The 19,264-nt window shown below is 34.9% G+C and overlaps 3 protein-coding genes across 5 annotated transcripts; 2 read left to right on the top strand and 1 right to left on the bottom strand.

Moving 5' to 3' along the window:
- Nucleotides 1-9,411: 9,411 nt before the first annotated feature.
- On the top strand, nucleotides 9,412-11,155 carry LOC9327257 (receptor homology region, transmembrane domain- and RING domain-containing protein 5). 2 transcript variants are annotated; one of them, XM_021013753.1, is made up of 4 exons: nucleotides 9,412-9,754; nucleotides 10,030-10,260; nucleotides 10,441-10,854; nucleotides 10,955-11,155. In XM_021013753.1, the coding sequence occupies exons 1-4, from the start codon at nucleotides 9,634-9,636 to the stop codon at nucleotides 11,149-11,151; spliced, it is 963 nt and encodes a 320-aa protein (XP_020869412.1). In that variant the 5' UTR covers nucleotides 9,412-9,633; the 3' UTR covers nucleotides 11,152-11,155. The 2 variants fall into 2 exon arrangements, with proteins under 2 accessions (XP_020869412.1, XP_020869411.1); XM_021013752.1 differs by having other exon boundaries at nucleotides 10,447-11,155.
- Nucleotides 11,156-14,980: 3,825 nt separating this feature from the next.
- Nucleotides 14,981-16,722, top strand: LOC110224978 (receptor homology region, transmembrane domain- and RING domain-containing protein 5-like). Of its 2 annotated transcripts, none has more exons than XM_021013261.1 (4): nucleotides 14,981-15,387; nucleotides 15,652-15,882; nucleotides 15,959-16,360; nucleotides 16,463-16,722. In XM_021013261.1, the coding sequence occupies exons 1-4, from the start codon at nucleotides 15,267-15,269 to the stop codon at nucleotides 16,657-16,659; spliced, it is 951 nt and encodes a 316-aa protein (XP_020868920.1). In that variant the 5' UTR covers nucleotides 14,981-15,266; the 3' UTR covers nucleotides 16,660-16,722. The 2 variants fall into 2 exon arrangements, with proteins under 2 accessions (XP_020868920.1, XP_020868919.1); XM_021013260.1 differs by having other exon boundaries at nucleotides 15,953-16,360.
- Nucleotides 16,721-18,921, bottom strand: LOC9327256 (protein disulfide-isomerase 5-2). Its single transcript, XM_021013259.1, has 5 exons — nucleotides 18,584-18,921; nucleotides 18,268-18,371; nucleotides 17,684-18,054; nucleotides 17,283-17,590; nucleotides 16,721-17,214 (listed from the first exon to the last, which is right to left on the bottom strand). Exons 1-5 carry the CDS (start codon nucleotides 18,791-18,793, stop codon nucleotides 16,885-16,887), a joined length of 1,323 nt encoding a protein of 440 aa, XP_020868918.1. The 5' UTR covers nucleotides 18,794-18,921; the 3' UTR covers nucleotides 16,721-16,884.
- Nucleotides 18,922-19,264: the final 343 nt, after the last annotated feature.

Genomic DNA, 19,264 nt, shown 5'->3' with positions numbered 1-19,264 from the left:
TCTTCTTCTTTTTTTTTCTCGTTTTCTCAATTTAAATGCTGGCTGTTTAGTATGAATTTCTCTATTAAGATTTATGGATGCTTCATTTGTAAACGAATTTTTCCAGACTAGATAACAAATCAAAAAAATTATTTTAATATTAATGGGTGGTTGGTTAAAAATATTAAACATGCGAGTAAAAATATCTTGTAGCAAACTATGGGTAACTGTTTGAGATTTCCAATTAGTGATTACTTCAATAAAAGTTTATTTAGTCAAAAATGAATGTCTGTGATGTATGCATGGAGTTGACCCTAGTAAATATACAAGTAAACTTGTTTTAAAAACACATATATGTGAAACACAAGGTATATTAAGTAGATAAAGAAATACTTTATTCTGTAAGAATATTTCTAGCAAACACTTTTAGTCATCGCCTTGCTTTTCTTTAGTTTTGTACATTATGTATATGTTGCTTTAATCGATAATTTATTTTTTCTATGCCTTAATTACTATGATTACAATGGTAGGTAAATACTCCCTCCGTTTCGTTTTACTTGTCGTTTTAGAGTTAAAATTTTGTTTCATAATAGTTATCGTTTTAGATTTTCGATGCAAATGTTTTGTGAAAATTCCAGTTTTATCCCTACTGTTTTAATGTTTCGGCCAATGAATTTTTTTATAAAATATATTAATAAAGGGTAAAACAGAAAATTTAATGTTTTCTTAATTTGTGTGAGAAAACCTTAAACGACAACTAAAACGAAACGGAGGGAGTAGTATTTTTATGTCTTAATTACTTTTACAATGTTTTCCTCTCTCTATGGCTTTCTCTACCTCCTTAAATGTTCTTAGGTGAATCTTTCATAAGTCATAATTACTATTACGATAGTTTGATAACGATTTTTGTTATTTTAAATATAGGGTTTTTTTTTTGTTGAAAGAATATAGGGTATTTTTGTCAAAAGAATTTGCTAAATAAAAATTATTCAGTAATTTAAACCGGTAATACAAATTCTCCATACATGAAATCGTGGGGACGTACGTAGTCTTCCATGCCAAATTGTGTAAGACACGTTGTTAAGTCTATTGCAATACTCTTTATGAACAGTTAAAAAAATATTTTTTAAAATATGTGACTACAAAACGTTTATAGAAGGGTGGAAGCCCCTTTGGCCCATTGGTTGACCAAGGGTTGATTAATTATTGAATATTGTACATATATACGGTATACGGTATACATACTTGTATAGAGTTAGTTAGTTACAACTTATACTGAGTATATACTGAGTATAAATACTCTTGTACATTGTTAATTATGAGATTAATGAGAATACAATTTTATTTCGTCTTCATCTTAATATGGTATCAAAGCCCAAGGTTGGCCCAACAAGCAAATTCCCACACAAATGGTTTCCCACCTATGTGGCCCATATAAGTGGCATGTCTTGTTGTATTTCCGAGATGTTGGGCTTGGGCTGTTTCCCGTTGGACCGTTTCCCACCCACATCTCGAGGAGGCCTATTAGAAAGTCCCACATTGCTTGGGATTAAGATCTTTGGGTAGTATATAAAGGATGTGGCAATCCTTAACTCTTGAGCTAGCTTTTGGGTTAAGTTAGGCCACATTCCTAATATGGAACAAATCCATTCTGGAACAAAGCCATGGATGTGGAGATTACTTCTATTGAGCAAAACAGAACTTGGAGCATTGAGACTCTTCCTCCGAGTAAGACTGCGATTGGTTGTAAATGGGTTTTTACAATAAAGTATAATCCTGATGGTTCTATTGAACGTTATAAAGCACGGTTGGTTGCTAAGGGTTATACTCAACAGGAAGGAATAGACTATATAGAAACTTTTTCTCCTGTTGCTAAACTCACTAGTGTGAAGATGATCTTAGGATTAGCTTCTGCTCATGGATGGACATTAACGCAAATGGATGTTACAAATGCGTTTCTTCATGGTGAGTTAGATGAAGAGATATTCATGGAATTACCACAGGGATATACACCACCAGATAATGCTCCTTTGCCTCCTAATCCTGTTTGTCGGCTTCACAAATCATTATATGGATTGAAACAGGCCTCGAGACAGTGGTACAACTGTTTTTCAAGAGTGGTTCTTCAAGCAGGCTTCTCTCAGTCACCTGCTGATAACACACTTTTTGTTAGACAGAGTGGTTCTTCCTTTATAGCATTGTTGGTTTATGTCGATGACATAATGATAGCTTCTAACAATGATATAGAGTTGCAGAGACTCAAAGATGCTCTTCATCAAGCTTTTAAAATCAAGGATATGGGTCCTCCAAGATTCTTTCTAGGAATTCAGATTGCAAGGAACTCCACATGTATTTCTTTGTGTCAACGCAAATATTGCTTGGATATACTTGCTGACACAGGAATGCTAGCTTCTCAGCCATGTTCATTTCCTATGGATCCTACTCAGAAGATTACTAAAACTGCTGGTGTTCTTCTGGATAATCCATCTACATATAGAGAACTGATTGGTCGTCTTCTCTACCTCACTATTACTAGACCTGATATCACCTATGCAGTCAACACATTGAGCCAGTTCTTATCTTGTTCAACAAGTGTTCATCTACAGGCTGCTTATCGTGTTCTCCGCTACTTAAAATCAAATCCTGGTCAAGGTCTTTTCTATGCTGCTAACACTGAAATGTGTCTTAATGCCTTTGCTGATGCTGACTGGGGAACTTGTCTTGACACTCGCCGATCTATCACTGGTTTTTGTGTATATTTGGGAACTTCTTTGATCTCCTGGAAGTGCAAGAAACAACAGACGGTTAGTCGGAGTAGTACTGAAGCAGAGTATCGAAGCATGGCTTTGGCGACTTGTGAATTGCTTTGGTTACATCAGCTTCTTACTGATCTCAAGATAAAGGTCACATCTCCTGCCAAACTCTTTTGTGACAATCAATCTTCAATGATCCGGTTTTTCACGAAAGAACAAAGCACATTGAGATTGATTGCCACACTACACGTGATCAATTGAAGAATGGATTCTTGCGACTGTTTCATGTCAACAGTACAAATCAACATGCTGACATTTTAACAAAAGCATTACATCCCGGTCCTTTCTACTCTATACTCAACCAAATGTCTACTTCAAGCCTCTTCATACCATCATCTGCTTCCGCACAATCGGCTTGAGGGGGGTGTATTGAATATTGTACATATATACGGTATACGGTATACATACTTGTATAGAGTTAGTTAGTTACAGCTTATACTGAGTATATACTGAGTATAAATACTCTTGTACATTGTTAATTATGAGATTAATGAGAATACAATTTTATTTCGTCTTCATCTTAATATTAATGCTTCTACACCAAGAGGTCTAGGGTTCGAGTCCCAGGTATTGCGATTTATTAACAAATTTGCAGATTAATGGAGGCAAGTGTGCAAGAGATCTCCAACGATGTACAATTATAGCCGTTCGCCAGGATTCTACGGAGAGAAGGAAGTGTCGCCAGGTCGTGGATCATTGAAGGTATTCATCAAGATTACGGAGAAGGAAGTGTAGTCTGTCGTAGATCTAGTAAGGGTCGGAAGGAATTGTCAGTTGTAGAATCGTCTATGTAACAGTTCTCATAATTTGCAATTAATAATAAATCTAGATGAAAAAAAAAAACGTTTATAGAAAATTTGGTGCTTAATTAATTATTTGAGATATCTGATTAAAGGTTACTTTGATAAAAATTATTTCTCAAATATAAAAGATTACTTTGATTAAACTCCTCGCCGTATGCATGGAGTTGACCTTAGTGAATATAAAAGTAAATATACTAATTAATATGTATTGGATCTTGACTGTAACACATGTTTGTCGAACGTTTGGTATTAATATTACTATATTTTGTATCCGCGCGTTGAGCGAAATTTTAATTTAAATTTCTTCTATTAATATTAAATTTTGAGTATAAAATATAATCACTAAAATTTTAAAGATAAATATTTGAGAATAAATATTATAATTCAAATTTTAAAAGGTAAATCTATATAAACACTAAAGTTATTTTACAAAGTGATATAGAGATATATATTGTCGACGATAATGTTTTCTTGACAAATAAATGGTTTGATATATATCACGTGGTAATAAAGATCATTTAAAAAATTGGCGAGAAGAATAAACTTTATCAATGACCATCTTATAATCATTTATCTCTACAAGAGTTCCTTTCTTATTCATATTTCATGAAGAGATTTTTTAAAAAGTTTTGACGTTAATTATCGATTGTTGACCTAATTCTATTATATTATTTTCGATTAAATGTTGATACGGACATAACATCATTCCATATAAAATGCAAATATACCGAATTTCATAAATATTATTTAGTATAAAGGCACATCTATATGTTGCTAGAACAGTTTTAGCGAGCTTGTTTTACCCATCGAAACACGTGCAGCGTGCCATAAGAGAATTCTCGACTAAGTCATCATGTCTATCTTACTCCATTTCCATGATTACATGGTCAAATGGTTAAGCCCAACTTTGAATCTAATAATCTCATGTACATGATCTTTCTAAGTCTTAGAAATTTAATTTTAAACACATTTAAATAACAATTCTTTGGGAGAACGACTTGTGTCCCCCGAGTAAGTTTCATATAGTACCATAACAACATAGATTTCGGATCTCGTCTCCAGTCCACACAAAACAAAACTTAAACTCCACTTTCCCTCTAAACTGAAAGTTCGAGACCTCAGTCTCCATAAATTCAAATTTCGTGGTTTATCATTGGTTTACTGTGCCGAAAACCAAATTAACCGCTTAACATCGAAATTAAACCGGATTTACCCAGAATCCAACCTGATTAGTTGACCCATTAACCCCGATATCTCCAAACCCAAATCACGAAATCCCCAAATTCTCTAACCCTAGAAACCGAAAATCCCCAAATCGTACCCTAGAACCCTAGAATAAAAAAAATCCCCAAATTGATGGATTCGAATGAGCTTGATACGAATGTTATCATCGCTCATGAGGAGGCTACTGGAGTTGGTCCGCAAGAGGAAGGAGATCCCGACAATATAATGGACCTGACAATGAACCCGACGATGAAGACCCAAGGGAGCGAGACGCTTTTGAAATCGAGAAGGCTGTAATGGAGTTTAGAGACAAACCTTCGATTCTACATGATGAGTATCCAGACAGTGAGGAAGATGAAGAAGACGAAGCTGCTCGGGAGAGAAGACGAGACAACATCAGAGCTGGAGGTGGGAATTTTTACTATCACCAGACATTCTTCATCGGCATTGCTTTTAAAGAAGCTGTTCTCGACCATGCTTTGAAGACAGACTGCAACATCGCACAATACAGGTATGATAAAACGAAGCTTGGATTTAAATGTGATGGGGATGGATGTATTTGGCGGGTATACTGTGCAATCACGAAGAAATGTTCTAAGTGGAGAGTTAACGTGTACAAGGATGTCCACACATGTAATCCGAATGGAGATTGTGAGATGTTGAAGGTTCCTGTTATTGCTAGGTTGTTTCTAGATAGTATTAGAGATGAACCTGAGTATTTCATGCTATGTAGATTGAAGAAACTATTAAAAGGAAATGGAAGATCATAGTTTCCAGGCCTCAATGTCAAGCTGCAAGGAGAAAAGCATTGAGATAGATAGAAGAAGAATATGATAATCAGTTTGCTAGGCTTCAAGACTATGCGGAAGAGATAAGAGTGTCCAACAAAGATTCAACTGTTGAAGTGCAAACTATGACAAATGATGCAGGACAAGAGGTATTCAATAGGTTCTATGTCTGCTTTGATGCAATTAAGAGGACATGGAAAGAATCTTATAGGCCACTAATAGGAGTTGATGGAACCTTTATCAAAGGAAAGGTTAAAGGTCAGCTGCTGGTTGCTTTAGGTAGAGATGCTGATAATGCTATATACCCAATAGCATGGGGCTGTGTCCAAGTATAAAACATAGAGAATTGGGTGTGGTTTGTGAGGAAGCTGAAAGATGATTTGGGACTAATGGATGGTGATGGTTACATCATAGTGTCTGATCATCAAAAGGTAATAAGCTTCAGATTTCTTGACATTTAATCATTTATTGTTCCTATTTCATGACATAATAAGCTTCAGATTTCTTTATTTTACAGGGTTTGATCCGAGCAGTTGACTTAGAGCTACCAAAAGTAGAGCATAGAATGTGTGTGAGACACATCTATGGTAATCTAAAGAAGAATCATGGGAAAGATAAAGAGATAAAGAAGTACATTTGGGATGTGGCATGGAGCTACAATGAGAGCAGCTTTGAAGCTCACATGACTGAGCTTTACAACTACAATGTGGCAGTTTGGCGTGATGTTGTCAAGTCAAAACCAAGAACTTGGTGCAGGGCATTCTACAAGCAAGGAACCTACTGTGAAGATGTAGAGAATAATTCAACCGAGTCCTTCAACAACTCCATTGTCAAGGCTAGAGACAAAGCATTTGTGCCATGCTTGAGACCATTAGGAGACTTGCAATGGTCATAATCTTCAAGAGATCTGTGGAATCTAATGACCATCAAGGGAGATGCACGCCATATGTTAGTATGTTTCTTGCCAAGAAACACAAGAAAGCTTCAGAGATGAGTATAAGAAGAAGCACTAATGACATGTATGAAGCTACTAGAGGATTAGATACTCATAGGATTAGCTTGACTGAGAGGACTTGCACTTGTCAGAAATGGCAAATCTGTGGCATTCCTTGTGAGCATGCTTATGGAGTCATCTTAGAGAAGAAGCTTGAGGTTGAAGACTATGTCTGTCACTGGTTTCGGACAGCTATGTGGAAGAAGAACTACACGGAATGCCTATTTCCACAGAGAGGACCTGCTTTTTGGCCATCAACAGATCATCCTAATGTGCATGTACCACCACCACCACCTACACCTGGGAGGAAGAAAGGAAAGGAGAGTAAAAAAAATAAAAAGAGGAAGAAAGGAAAGAATGAGTCACCTACAAAGAAGGCACCTAAACAGATGAAAAGGGTAATGCACTGTGGTTTTTGTCATGCAGCTGGTCACAACTCCAGGTTTCATAAGAAGAAGAAATCTTCTGCATTGGTAAGTATGTTTTGTCACATTGGTTCAGTTTGTCACAATAGGTTACTGACATGTTTTGCTTCATGATTTGTCTTAGGCCTTTGAAGGAGTTGGGACTGTAACTCATGGCAGTCAAGTGGAACCGTCTCAAGGAGTGGTTATGTCTCAAGGCTGAAGGATTAGAGTGAAGGATTAGAGTAGTGTTAGATGGCAGGAGGTTTTTTGGTTTATCATCTGATTAGGATTAGAGTATCACGGCTTTGTGTTTTTGGTTTCGTTACCACGGCTTTGTGTTTTTGGTTTAATTACAACGGCTTTATATTTTTGGTTTCATGACCATGTGTAATGGTACATTGTTGTCTTTGTCTTTTAGATGATTGGTTGTAATGATAATGCATTGAACCTATTTATGCTATTTTGTCTCTGTTTTAGGAAAATAGAACATTACAAAACAACAAGAAGTACACATAACAAGCACAAGAACCAAATTTCATGTTTCATTAGACTACCAAAAGAGGATCAAGACATTACAATAACAAGAATAAAAAAAAAAACAAGAAGCACAAACAAAGACCAACAACAACAAGCCAATACACTCGTTTCAGCCTATCACTTTACTCAAACCAAGCATGATCATACACCCTACAATGACAGCAATCGACATTTTCTTCATGCTTGATTTGGATTCCAACAGTTCTGCTTCTACCCTCTCAAAAATCTCTTTCTCTAGCTTCATTTGCATCCTCTCAAAAATCATCTTCTGGTGATCCATAGTGTCTGATGTAATCTGGGACATGGTTTGTTCAAGTGCAATTGTTCTTATACTCAATCTCTCTATCTCATCTAACAATGCTTCGTCAACCCACTTGAAAGTGTGGTTATCATCGATAAGCTACAGAGAACAGAGAATTAAAGTCAAAATTCGTAAGAAACAACCCAAATATCAATCACATTACCTTATGTGATGCAGCATAAGCACAACGATAGTAACGGCGGTATGGATTGGCGGTGGATTTGGAGATGATCGCCGAGATACTTGCTCCACACCAACACATCTACACCCACAACTCTTCTTCTCTGTCCCACATTTGATGCTCCACTTGTAGCTCCGGATGAATTGCTCATATTCAAGCTCAGACTTCAAATCTCTAATGTTGAAGAGAAAAATCGAAATTAGGGTTCTAAGATTTCTTAATTTGGGGATTCTTGAAATAAGTATTTATTTCGGGTTGTGATAACTTGAATCGGGTTTAAAATCGGTTTATTATTCTGGGTTTTGGTTTGGCATCGGGTTCGGCACAGTAAACCAATGATAAACTACGAAATTTGAATTTATGGAGACTGAGGTCTCGAACTTTCAGTTTAGGGAGAAACTGGAGTTTAAGTTTTGTTTTGTGTGGATTGGAGACGAGATCCGAAATCTGTGTTGCTATGGTACTATATAAAACTTACTGGGGGGACACAGGTCGTTCTCCCTAATTCTTTTGTCATCTTCTATGATGCCTCTCGACATCTATGTTTTTCACTTTTTTATTGACTCTCGTATAATATATATTGGACTGTGAATTAATTTTCAAGACATATCATAACTATTTTCTCCTTAATTACTATCTTTCAATACTCAATTTTTTTTTTATCATTTTATAAAGTTGTATTTCCACTTGAGAATATGCTACACAAATTACATATCATATTTTTTTAACAGTTTACATATCATTTTTGTATAATTTGTTATAGAACTCATGAATAATAATGTGATCATTGATTATTTATTTTTTTTAAGATGGATGTTGTTTTAAAACTTTCAAGATTTTTTTTTTTATAATTTCACAAGATAAAGTGTGACTCTTACAATATCTTCGTCTCAAATTATAAATTTAAGTTGAGTTTAGTAATCTTTTATTTTTCTTGAAGTAAGAATTTAATAATAAATAAAAATATGTTGTATATTGTTCTAAGATACTATATAATGTTTCTCTTTAAATTTTTTTTTCTTATTTAAAATTTTACATATAGACTTACATAAATGCATTTAAAATTTACTTCCGTTCTAAAACTCACTAACACATTTAAAAATTAGAAGTATGATCATTTTTAATTTATATCTGTTAAAAAGTTGAACTATATTAGTACTACTAATAAAATTTTCATAGTATTATTTTTATTATTTTAACATCTCATTTATTTTAAATAATTCTTTTTATTTATTTAAAATTTTTAATTATAAGTAACATAAATATGCACTAAATAAATATTTTAAATTTAGTTTTAACGTAAAATAAATAGTGTTGCTTAGGTGGATGGTTAGGTGGACACCATATATGGAAAGCGAACTTCATAATTATTTTTCATATAGATTATACTAAGTAAATAAAAAATGATATCTTCTGCAAGCACATTCCATGTTACACTTATGTCCTGGTCATAAGACATTTCTTAAATGGAAGAAGAAATTTCCTTCCATCAAATTTTTTAAACTTTAGAAACTTCTTCTCTGAACCTATCCTGCTTTTATTGTTTTGGTCGGTATCTCATTCGTACTAGGAGCTTCGATTCAATTGAAACTGAGGGACAGCAATCATGAATTGTAGGTTGATTACAATCATGTTTCTGTTGGTAATTTCTCAGCTGGCTTCGGCCAAAGTAGTGTTGATCGGGGAAAACACAATTCTCTCCTTTGAATATGTCGAAGCGACTTTCAGTAAGTTTTCTCAGTTACATATACTTATTGTTTCATTGATTTAGTTTTACTTATATATCGTTTTTTTGGTTGTTGTGGAGTTACGTACTATTACACGGCTTATTGGTTGGAGATATATATGGCTTGCATTAGAAAATTATGTGCCAACTACTAAATAGTGACCAGACCGCTCTATATTTTGGAGTGATCAGTAACAAAGTATTCTTTACTTTTCTTAATAATTGTATGTACACTAGACAACATTTTAAAAAAGTATCGTATTGAGATGTTTTCAGCTCCAATTGTTAGAAGATCGGGGGAATATGGATCATTATACGCTGCAGAGCCTCTTGATGCGTGCTCGGATTTAACCAACATGGCAGAAAAAGGATCAAGGTTTAGGTCCTCTTATGTATTGATCGTTCGTGGTGGATGTAGTTTTGAGGAAAAAGTTATAAAAGCACAGAAAGCTGGATACAAAGCTGCGATTGTCTATAACAATGGATATGATGAGCTCTTAGTACCTAGTAAGTTCATTTTATCTTTATTTTTTTTGGTAAACCACCTTGTAAGTTCATAAGTTCTAAATGTTCGTGTGAATATTTAATCATCTTTAAATGATTGTTATAAGTTCTCAATGTTTATTTAAACATCTTTAATCAATGGTTGTTATTATAATCTTGGAAAAAATAAAACAAAAATGATAGTGGCAGGAAATTCATCTGGTGTGCATATACATGGCTTGCTTGTTACAAGAGCATCAGGGGAGGTACTTAAAGGGTATTCGGGTAGATCCGAGATGGAGCTTTGGCTCATCCCGGGATTCGGGATTTCACTGTGGTCCATCATGTGTATCACTTTCATATCTTTACTCACCATATCTGCTGTTCTAGCCACTTGTTTCGTTTTCCATATGCATCGAATTAGACGGAGTGTGAGGGATTTACATTTACCCTATGGTGGCCAAGGACTTTCTCGTATGCCTAGAAACTTATTACAAAGCATGCCGACTGAAGTATATACCGGTGTTCTTGAAGAAAGTTCGACTTCGGTTACTTGTGCAATATGCATTGATGATTATTGCGTTGGTGAAAAACTCAAGATCCTACCTTGCAAACACAGTAAGTCCATTTAGTTCTTTTCAACTGAAAGTTGATTAATTATCTTGCATAAGCTTCTTAAAGTGGTTTTATTGTTGTCCCTTTTTTTTACTCGAGGCAGAATTTCATGCGGTGTGTATCGATTCTTGGCTCGGACATTGTAGATCCTTTTGTCCGGTTTGTAAACGCATGCCAAGAACAGGAAATGATGTTCCACCAGCGTCAGAAACAACACCTCTGCTTTCTCCTAGCCCGAACTCTATTACTTCACTACAATCGTTTTATGATCTACCAATTGCTGTCAAAGTATATCTGTAAGTACCTCATTGGATCCCAAAGATATGCATTAGAGAGCCAAAAGGATTCATAAATAAATTGGAACAATCGTCGGTTTAAAACTCAAAAAGACTAGCCATAAAGAAGATAAATAACCATGAACTATATAAGTTAGCTTCAAGTATAAAAAAAAAATCATACCACATTCAAGTGTAACAAAACTAGTCCTCTTTTTTGTCACTAGGCTTATGCTCCACTAGTTTCACCTTCAGAGACACTAGTGGTCTGATCAACTCTTTCACGGGCTGTTGTGGCGGTCCTGACTCCAGCAGGCTCCTCAACTTGACCGAGGCTCCGTAGCATCATAATGACAGCAACCAAGAACACAATGATGTACACTGACCTAATCCCGATCATTGAGTTGATAAATCCCATGAACGATGGTCCGTTGATTTTCTTCTTCTCTGTTCTTCCTTCTCTATATCTCTCTAGAAACCGAGACACTTGAGTCATATGATCTTCCTCTTGGCTTATGGTCTCTATACCAGTCATATGCGTATAGTATGTCAATACAAAGAATTTGATGCGATTTTGGATATTGCTAAAACCAATTTTTTTACCTGATCATACTCTTCATCTCCATCCCACACAACACTCTTAGGCAGATTTGTCTTCTTTTCTTCATCTCCATCACACCAACGTAGCCAAAAACAAGGTCGCGGTTCGCATGAGCAGCTTCTCTCAGTGCTTTGATTAGTTTATCCAAGCTTTCGTGAGTTTCATCTTCCACGATTGTCAAGACAATCTTTCTCTCATCGTCCTTCAGCAACTTCAGAGTATCTATTCATGCATGATCCTCGTGATATTGCCTTTTCTGTTCAACAGATATGTCTATTCATGCATGATCCTCGTGAATCTCATTTTTTGGCACTCAAGCGTATTTTGCGATACCTTAAAGGCACCATCAAACATGGCCTTCATATTTATTGCTCAATAACTAGTGGTTTAATCGCCTACTCCGATGCTGACTGGGCTGGTTGTCCCTCTACTCGACGTTTGACTTCTGGCTATTTTGTCTTCCTTGGAGACAACCTCGTCTCATGGTCTTCAAAGCGCCAACCATCTCTCGCTTTAGTGTTGAAGCCGAATATAGAGGTGTTGCCAGCGCCTTCTCCGAAACTACTTGGCTATGAACTCTGTTATTGGAAATGAAGATCCTGCTGCCACGTGCAACCATGGTCTATTGTGATAATATCTCTGCCATATACCTATCCTCGAATCCAGTTCAACATCAACGCACTAAACAATTTGAAATTGATATACATTTTCTCCGAGAAAAGGTTGCCACTGGTCATGTTCGTGTTATTCATGTCCCGTCAGCTCAACAGTTTGCAGATGTATTCACTAAGGGTCTCTCGTCATCATTGTTTCTTAATTTCAGAACCAGTCTAAGCACTCGCCCGTCTACAACGGACCATCTACTGCTTCTTTTGAGGGGAAGTGTTAGATACTATCATTTAAATACATATGAATATCCTAGAATATAGAAATATAGAATATTTCTATATATCGATAAGGTCAAATATGTATAGATACTTGGCCAAGCCTATTGTAAGTTTGTAACATATATAAGCTTAAAGCATTGTCTCATTAATATAATTCTCTACCGAGTTTTCACTTTCATACAAAATTAACGTTTCTAGATTTATTAAAGTGTCCAATTAAGAAATGGATCAAGGTTAGTGTTTCTTCTTCTATAAGAAAGTATTCATGGTTGGATTAAGTCAATTCTAGATAATGCTGGGAATTAGATTTTATGACTAAGAAATCATAAAGTTTAATTAATATCTCTGATTATATTCTTAAAATTTTAATACTGATATACAGGCCCGGCCCTGTTATATTAGAGGCCCAATACAGGGCAAAAAAAAATTTAGATGGATTTTGTAGACAATTTTTAAAATGAGACTAAATCTTAAATTTTTAGAAAATGAGGCCTATTTTTGCAATAAAAAATAGATAAAATTTAAAATTTGAGATTAAATTTTAAAATTTTGGAAAAATGAGGCCTCTTTTTGCAATACAAAATTATTCTTGAGGCCTAATTTTAGTACCAAAAGTCTTTAAAAATTTGGAGGCCCAACACATTTGTTTCTTGGGTTTTGGTAGCGGACCGGGCCTGCTGATATAAATTTGTCATAATTAATCTTTCTAAAAATAATTATAATTAAAAGTTAACACTAATGATCAAGGGTGATCATATGCGACAAAGGAAATGATAATCTATAAAATGTCAAATAGATGGAACCTGGAAAATTAGGCATTGTACTTAAGTTTGGGATGTATTTGTCTTCAGATGGACGGTAGGACGATTCTTTTAAGTGTTAAGTACCAAAGAAATAATCGGTCATCTTTTTATTCAAAGATGAAAACGCTACTATATGGTCAATATTGAATAGTCTCGATCGCATGGCAAACTATCAGACTTTTGAAACAAACTACTCGAATGTAATTAATTATGCAGTAGTTCGTTTTTTCCAATCTGCTAAACAAAATTGGTTTATTTCTAACTTATTTTTTTTTCTCCTTCTCTCAATTCAAATGTTGGCTGTTTAGTATGGATTTCTCAATTAAGATTTGTTGATGCTTCATTTGTAAACGTTTCTTTTCCGGATTGGATAACCAATCAAAATTTTATTTTAATATTAATGTGTTGTTTAAAAACGATAAACGTGAGAGTAAAAATATCTTATAGCGAATTATGCATAATTGTCTGAGATTTCTAATTAATGATTACTTCAATAAAAAATTTATATAGTGTCAAAAATGAGATGTGCAAGGTATTATATTAAGTAGCTAAAGAAAACATTTCTTCTATAAGTTGTTTTAATCGGTAATTTATTCTTTTGTCTTAATTACTACTTCCTCTGTATCATTTTAAGTGATGTTTTAAGAATATTATTTTGTTTCATTATAACTTTATAAGTGATGTTTTTAATTTTTTATACAAAAATTAAATGTTTTAAAATTTTTTTGACCAATTATATTTTACATCATGTTTTCTTATTGGTTGAATTCACTTAATGATGTTTTATTGTAAAAACAATCAATTAAATAAATATTTGGTCTTTTCTTAATTTATATGTGGAAACCTTAAATATCACTTATAATGATGCAGAAAGAGTATTATTACAATGTTTTTTTTCGCCACAGAATACATAAGATTTTCTCTCTCTCTTTCTCTATCTCTTTAAATTTTCTAGGTGAACAGTATTTTCGTGTCTTAATTACTATTACAATATTTTTCTCCTCTCTCTATCTCTCGCTTTCTCCACCTCCTCAAATGTTTCTAGGTGAATCTTTCATAAGTCATAATTAATTAATTAATTATATATTATTACGATAGTTTGATAACGATTTTTGTTATTATATAAATATAGTGTAGGCTTTTTGTCAAAAGAATTTGAGAATAAAATTTATTCAGTAATCTAACCGGCAATACAAATTCTACATTTCTACATACATGAAATCGTAGGGACGTAGTCTAAAATTATATGCCAAACAATCAGCTTTTCCATGTAAATTACCAGAAATAATTGTGAAATGATGTTGTTAAAGTCTATTGCAATACTCTTTGTGAACAATTAAAAAAAGAATTTTAAATATGTCTTCCCCTATATTTCGTCTCATTGTTCATTCCTTGTAAATAACATTTTCATTATTAATTAATTTCACATTTCATTAAAAAAAAAAAAAAAAGAAATTTAAATATGTGTCTACAAAACTTTTAGAGAAAATTTGGAGCTTAATTATTTGAGAGATCTGATTTACTTTGATAAAATATTTAGTGTCGAAAGTGAAAGGTCCTTGTTATGCATGGAGAAGGAGTTGACCCTAGTAAATATAAAAGTAAAAATACTAACATAAATGTTTTGGATTTGGATTAGAAAACACAATTGGCAAGATACACTTACGTCCTGGTCTTGCTTTCTCTAATACAAGTAGAAGTATTTCCTTCCATCAAATCTCTTAAAACTTTAGAAACTTCTTCTCTCGACCTATCCTGCTTTTCTTGGGGTTTGGTTTGGCATTTTGTTTTGGTCGGTATTTTATTCGTACTATGAGCTTCGATTCGATTAAAATTTAGGGAAAGCATCATGAATTGTAGTTGGATTACAATCATGTCTCTATTGGTAATTTCTCAGCTGGCTTCGGCGAAAGTAGTGTTGATCGGGAGAAACACAATTCTCTCCTTTGATGATGTCGAAGCAACTTTCAGTAAGTTTTCTCAGTTATATGTACTTATTGTTTCATTGATTTAGTTTACTTATATATCGTTTTTTGGTTGTTGCGGAGTTACTACTATTACACGGCTTATTGGTTGGAGATATATATGGCTTGCATTAGAAAATTATGTATAGACTACTAAAATACTGAATAGTGACCAAATCGCTCTATATTTTTGGAGTGATCAGTAACATACTATTTAGTTTTTCTTAAGTAATTGTGTGTACACTATATATCGTATTGAGATGTTTTCAGCTCCAATTGTTAGGAGATCGGGGGAACACGGATTGGTGTATGCTGCAGAGCCTCTTGATGCGTGCTCAGATTTAAACAACATGGCGGAAAAAGGATCAAAGTTAAGGTCCTCTTATATATTGATTGTCCGTGGTGGCTGTACTTTTGAGGAAAAAGTTAGAAAGGCGCAGAAAGCTGGATACAAAGCTGCTATTGTTTATAACGATGGATATGATGAGCTCTTAGTACCTAGTAAGTTCTCAATGTTCATGTGAGTATTAATCAATGGTTGTTAGAATCTTCAAAAAAATCAAAATGATAGTGGCAGGAAATTTATCTGGTGTGCGTATACATGGCTTGCTTGTTACAAGAGCATCAGGGGAGGTACTTAAAGGGTATGCGGGTCGAGCCGAGTTGGAGCTGTGGCTCATCCCGGGATTCGGGATTTCATCGTGGCCCATCATGGGTATCACTTTCATATCTTTACTCGCCGTGTCTGCTGTTCTAGCCACTTGTTTTGTTGTCCATAGGCATCGAATTAGACGGCGGGTGAGGGATTTACCACATGGTGGCCAAGGACTTTCTCGTATGCCTAGTAAAATGTTGCAAAGCATGCCGACTGAACTATATACCGGTGTCTTTGAAGAAGGTTCAACTTCGGTTACTTGTGCTATATGCATCAACGATTATTGCCTCAGTGAAAAACTAAGGATTTTACCTTGCAAACACAGTAAGTTCCAATTTGTTCTGTTCAACTAAGAGTTGATTAATTATCTTGCATAAGCTTCTGAAATTGGTGTTGTTGTCCTTTTTTTTTTAAAACTCGGGGCAGAATTTCATGTGGTGTGTATCGATTCTTGGCTCGGACATTGGAGATCCTTTTGTCCGGTTTGTAAACACAATCCAAGAACAGGAAATGATGTTCCACCAGTGTCAGCAACAACACCTCTGCTTTCTCCTAGCCCGAGCTCTATTACTTCACTACAATCATTTTATGATCTACCAATAGTTGTCAGAGTATATCTGTAAGTACCTCATCAGATTTCAGGAACGCCTTTCACAAAGATATTCAACTAAAGAGCCAAAAGGATTCATAATTAAAATGGAATAATCGTCGGTTTAGATAGGGTGAAACATAAAAATTCTCTGATTAATACCAAAAAGACTAGCCATAAAGAAGATAACCATGAACTATATAAGTTAGCTTCATGTGTAAAAGAAAAAAACATACCACATTCAAGTGTAGCTAAAAAGCTAGTCCTCTTTTTTGTCACTGGGCGTATGCTCACTAGTTTCACCTTCAGTGACACTAGTGGTCTGATCAACTCTTTCGCGGGATGCTGGGGCGGTCCTGACTCCAGCAGGCTCCTCCACTTGACCGAGGCTCCGTAGCATCATAATGACAGCAACCAAGAACACAATGATGTACACTGACCTAATCCCGATCATTGAGTTGATAAATCCCATGAAAGATGGTCCGTTGATTTTCTTCTTCTCTGTTCTTCCTTCTCTATATCCCTCTAGAAACCGAGAGACTTGAGTCAAATGATCTTCCTCTTGGCTAATGGTCTCTATGCCGGTAACCTGCATATAGTATGTCAATACCAAGAATTTGATGCGATTTTGGATATTGCTAAAACCAGTTTTCTTACCTGATCATACTCTTCATCTCCATCCCACACAACAATCTTAGGCAGGTTTGTCTTCTTGTCTACATGAAACGAGTCTACAAACTCTTCAAACTGCTTCACACCGACGTAGCCAAAAACAAGGTCGCGGTTCGCATGAGCAGCTGCTCTCAATGCTTTGATTAGTTTATCCAAGCTTTCGTGAGTTTCATCTTCCACGATTGTCAAGACAATCTTTCTCTCATCGTCCTTCAGCAACTTCAGAGTGTCCTGGTTTATAGGCAGAATCAGAGGAAAGAAACTCTGTTTCACAAATTCTTCCAAGAATCCATCTGCAAACAAAATTGTATGGACAAATGTATGAAACCGGTTTAAATATCTGCTTCACTTGTATACAAACTATACAACTTGAAACAAACACTGACCTTCGAATGGTCCGTAGAAGACGCTATGCTCATTGTACGTAGGATGTTTGACTACTAACGCCGGAGCTTTATCGAAATCATAGGAAACCATTGTATCCTCTGAAACATCCTTTGCAACAGCAAACCATGCCTTCTTCTTATACTTCCCACCTAAGCCTGATATCAACGATTCGTTCAAACCAAACCCGATAAACACCGGGAAGAAAGTCCCAGCATCTTCAACAAACTCCTTGACAGCTGAGTCAGACTCAAGAACCGCAACATCTGGAGCAACAAACTTCTTCAAGTAACGAACAAGCAAATCTGCTTTCCTCGGTCCATAGTACTCCATTGGAACTCCATGGTTATAGAGCATGAGAGTCGGGAATGCACTGCACAAAAGAAAGACAGAATAACACTAAATCATACAAAACCAATAGGGTGGTGATTCAGAGGAATATATAGAAGCTTAAGGTAAAACATCGAACAATCGAAAATTTTTGGACGCCCGAATCAAGCAATTAGCTAAGGTGATTGCAGCAATAAAGAACAGACTTAAACTCAAAATAGAAGACTATATGTAGTCATGTAGAACAGACACATACTCAATCTCAATCTTCCGTGCGAGACGTGAATACTTATCAGCATTCAGCTTCGCAATAATGATAGGCTGCTTCAATTTAGCAAGAATTGGAGCAGCTGCGTCTAACTGCAACCAAACCAACAAGAAGAAAACAACTGAAGCATCAATAACAAAGCCCCATTGAAACCGAACATAGTTAACACAGAACTAAACAAAAGCTACACAATTAGGGTATAAATTCGATGCCATAAAACTGAAATTGTTAACCTAAATTCGACTAAGTAATTTGCAAACAAACAAATCCAGATCGTACTAAAGCGAGCTTAAATTAAAAAGACCTCGGGATTGAGACGCTTGCAGTGACCACACCAAGGAGCATAGAAATCAACAAAGATGCAATCGAAAGTTGAAATCGCCGAATCAAAATTCGAATCGGTGAGTTCTAAAACTGTTCCGTCGACGGTGAATTGATCATCAGACGATGCAGGGATTGAGATTGATAACGTAAGAAACGAGATCCAACAGAGTATTAACCCTAACGAACGCATCTCGATCTAATTTTTCAGACCAAACTTAAAAAGGTTTCTGATACTACAAGACTGTGTAACAAACAAACAAACTAGTTTCTGATAAGTCTTACGTTACTTTAGGAGAATCTTAAAATCTAGTTTAGATTATTTTCTTTTAAATTATAAAAAGATCCTTGGCTAACTATTTTCGTATGAGTACCAAATCATCACATAAGAAAATGATATGTGTCATTTTACATTATTTAAATAAAAAGATTAGTAAATTTAATTGAGAGAAAATCAAAAATTTTTTGTTGTGTTAAATTCTCCATTAGTATCACTCTTAATTAATTTTTTAAAAAACTAAAAAATAAAGTAAAAGATACTAATGTATTAAACACTACTTTCATTCTACTTTTTATATATTATTAAAAACTTTTATCGATGGTCATTATTCGATAATGGCTCAAAAATTATTTGTGTTATAGTTTATATATTTGCTACATAACT

Source organism: Arabidopsis lyrata, assembly GCF_000004255.2.
Source record: "Arabidopsis lyrata subsp. lyrata unplaced genomic scaffold ARALYscaffold_1, whole genome shotgun sequence".
Lineage (NCBI taxonomy): Eukaryota > Viridiplantae > Streptophyta > Magnoliopsida > Brassicales > Brassicaceae > Arabidopsis > Arabidopsis lyrata.
The sequence above is the reverse complement of the archived record's forward strand: the minus strand, read 5'-3'. Positions and strand labels throughout refer to the sequence as shown.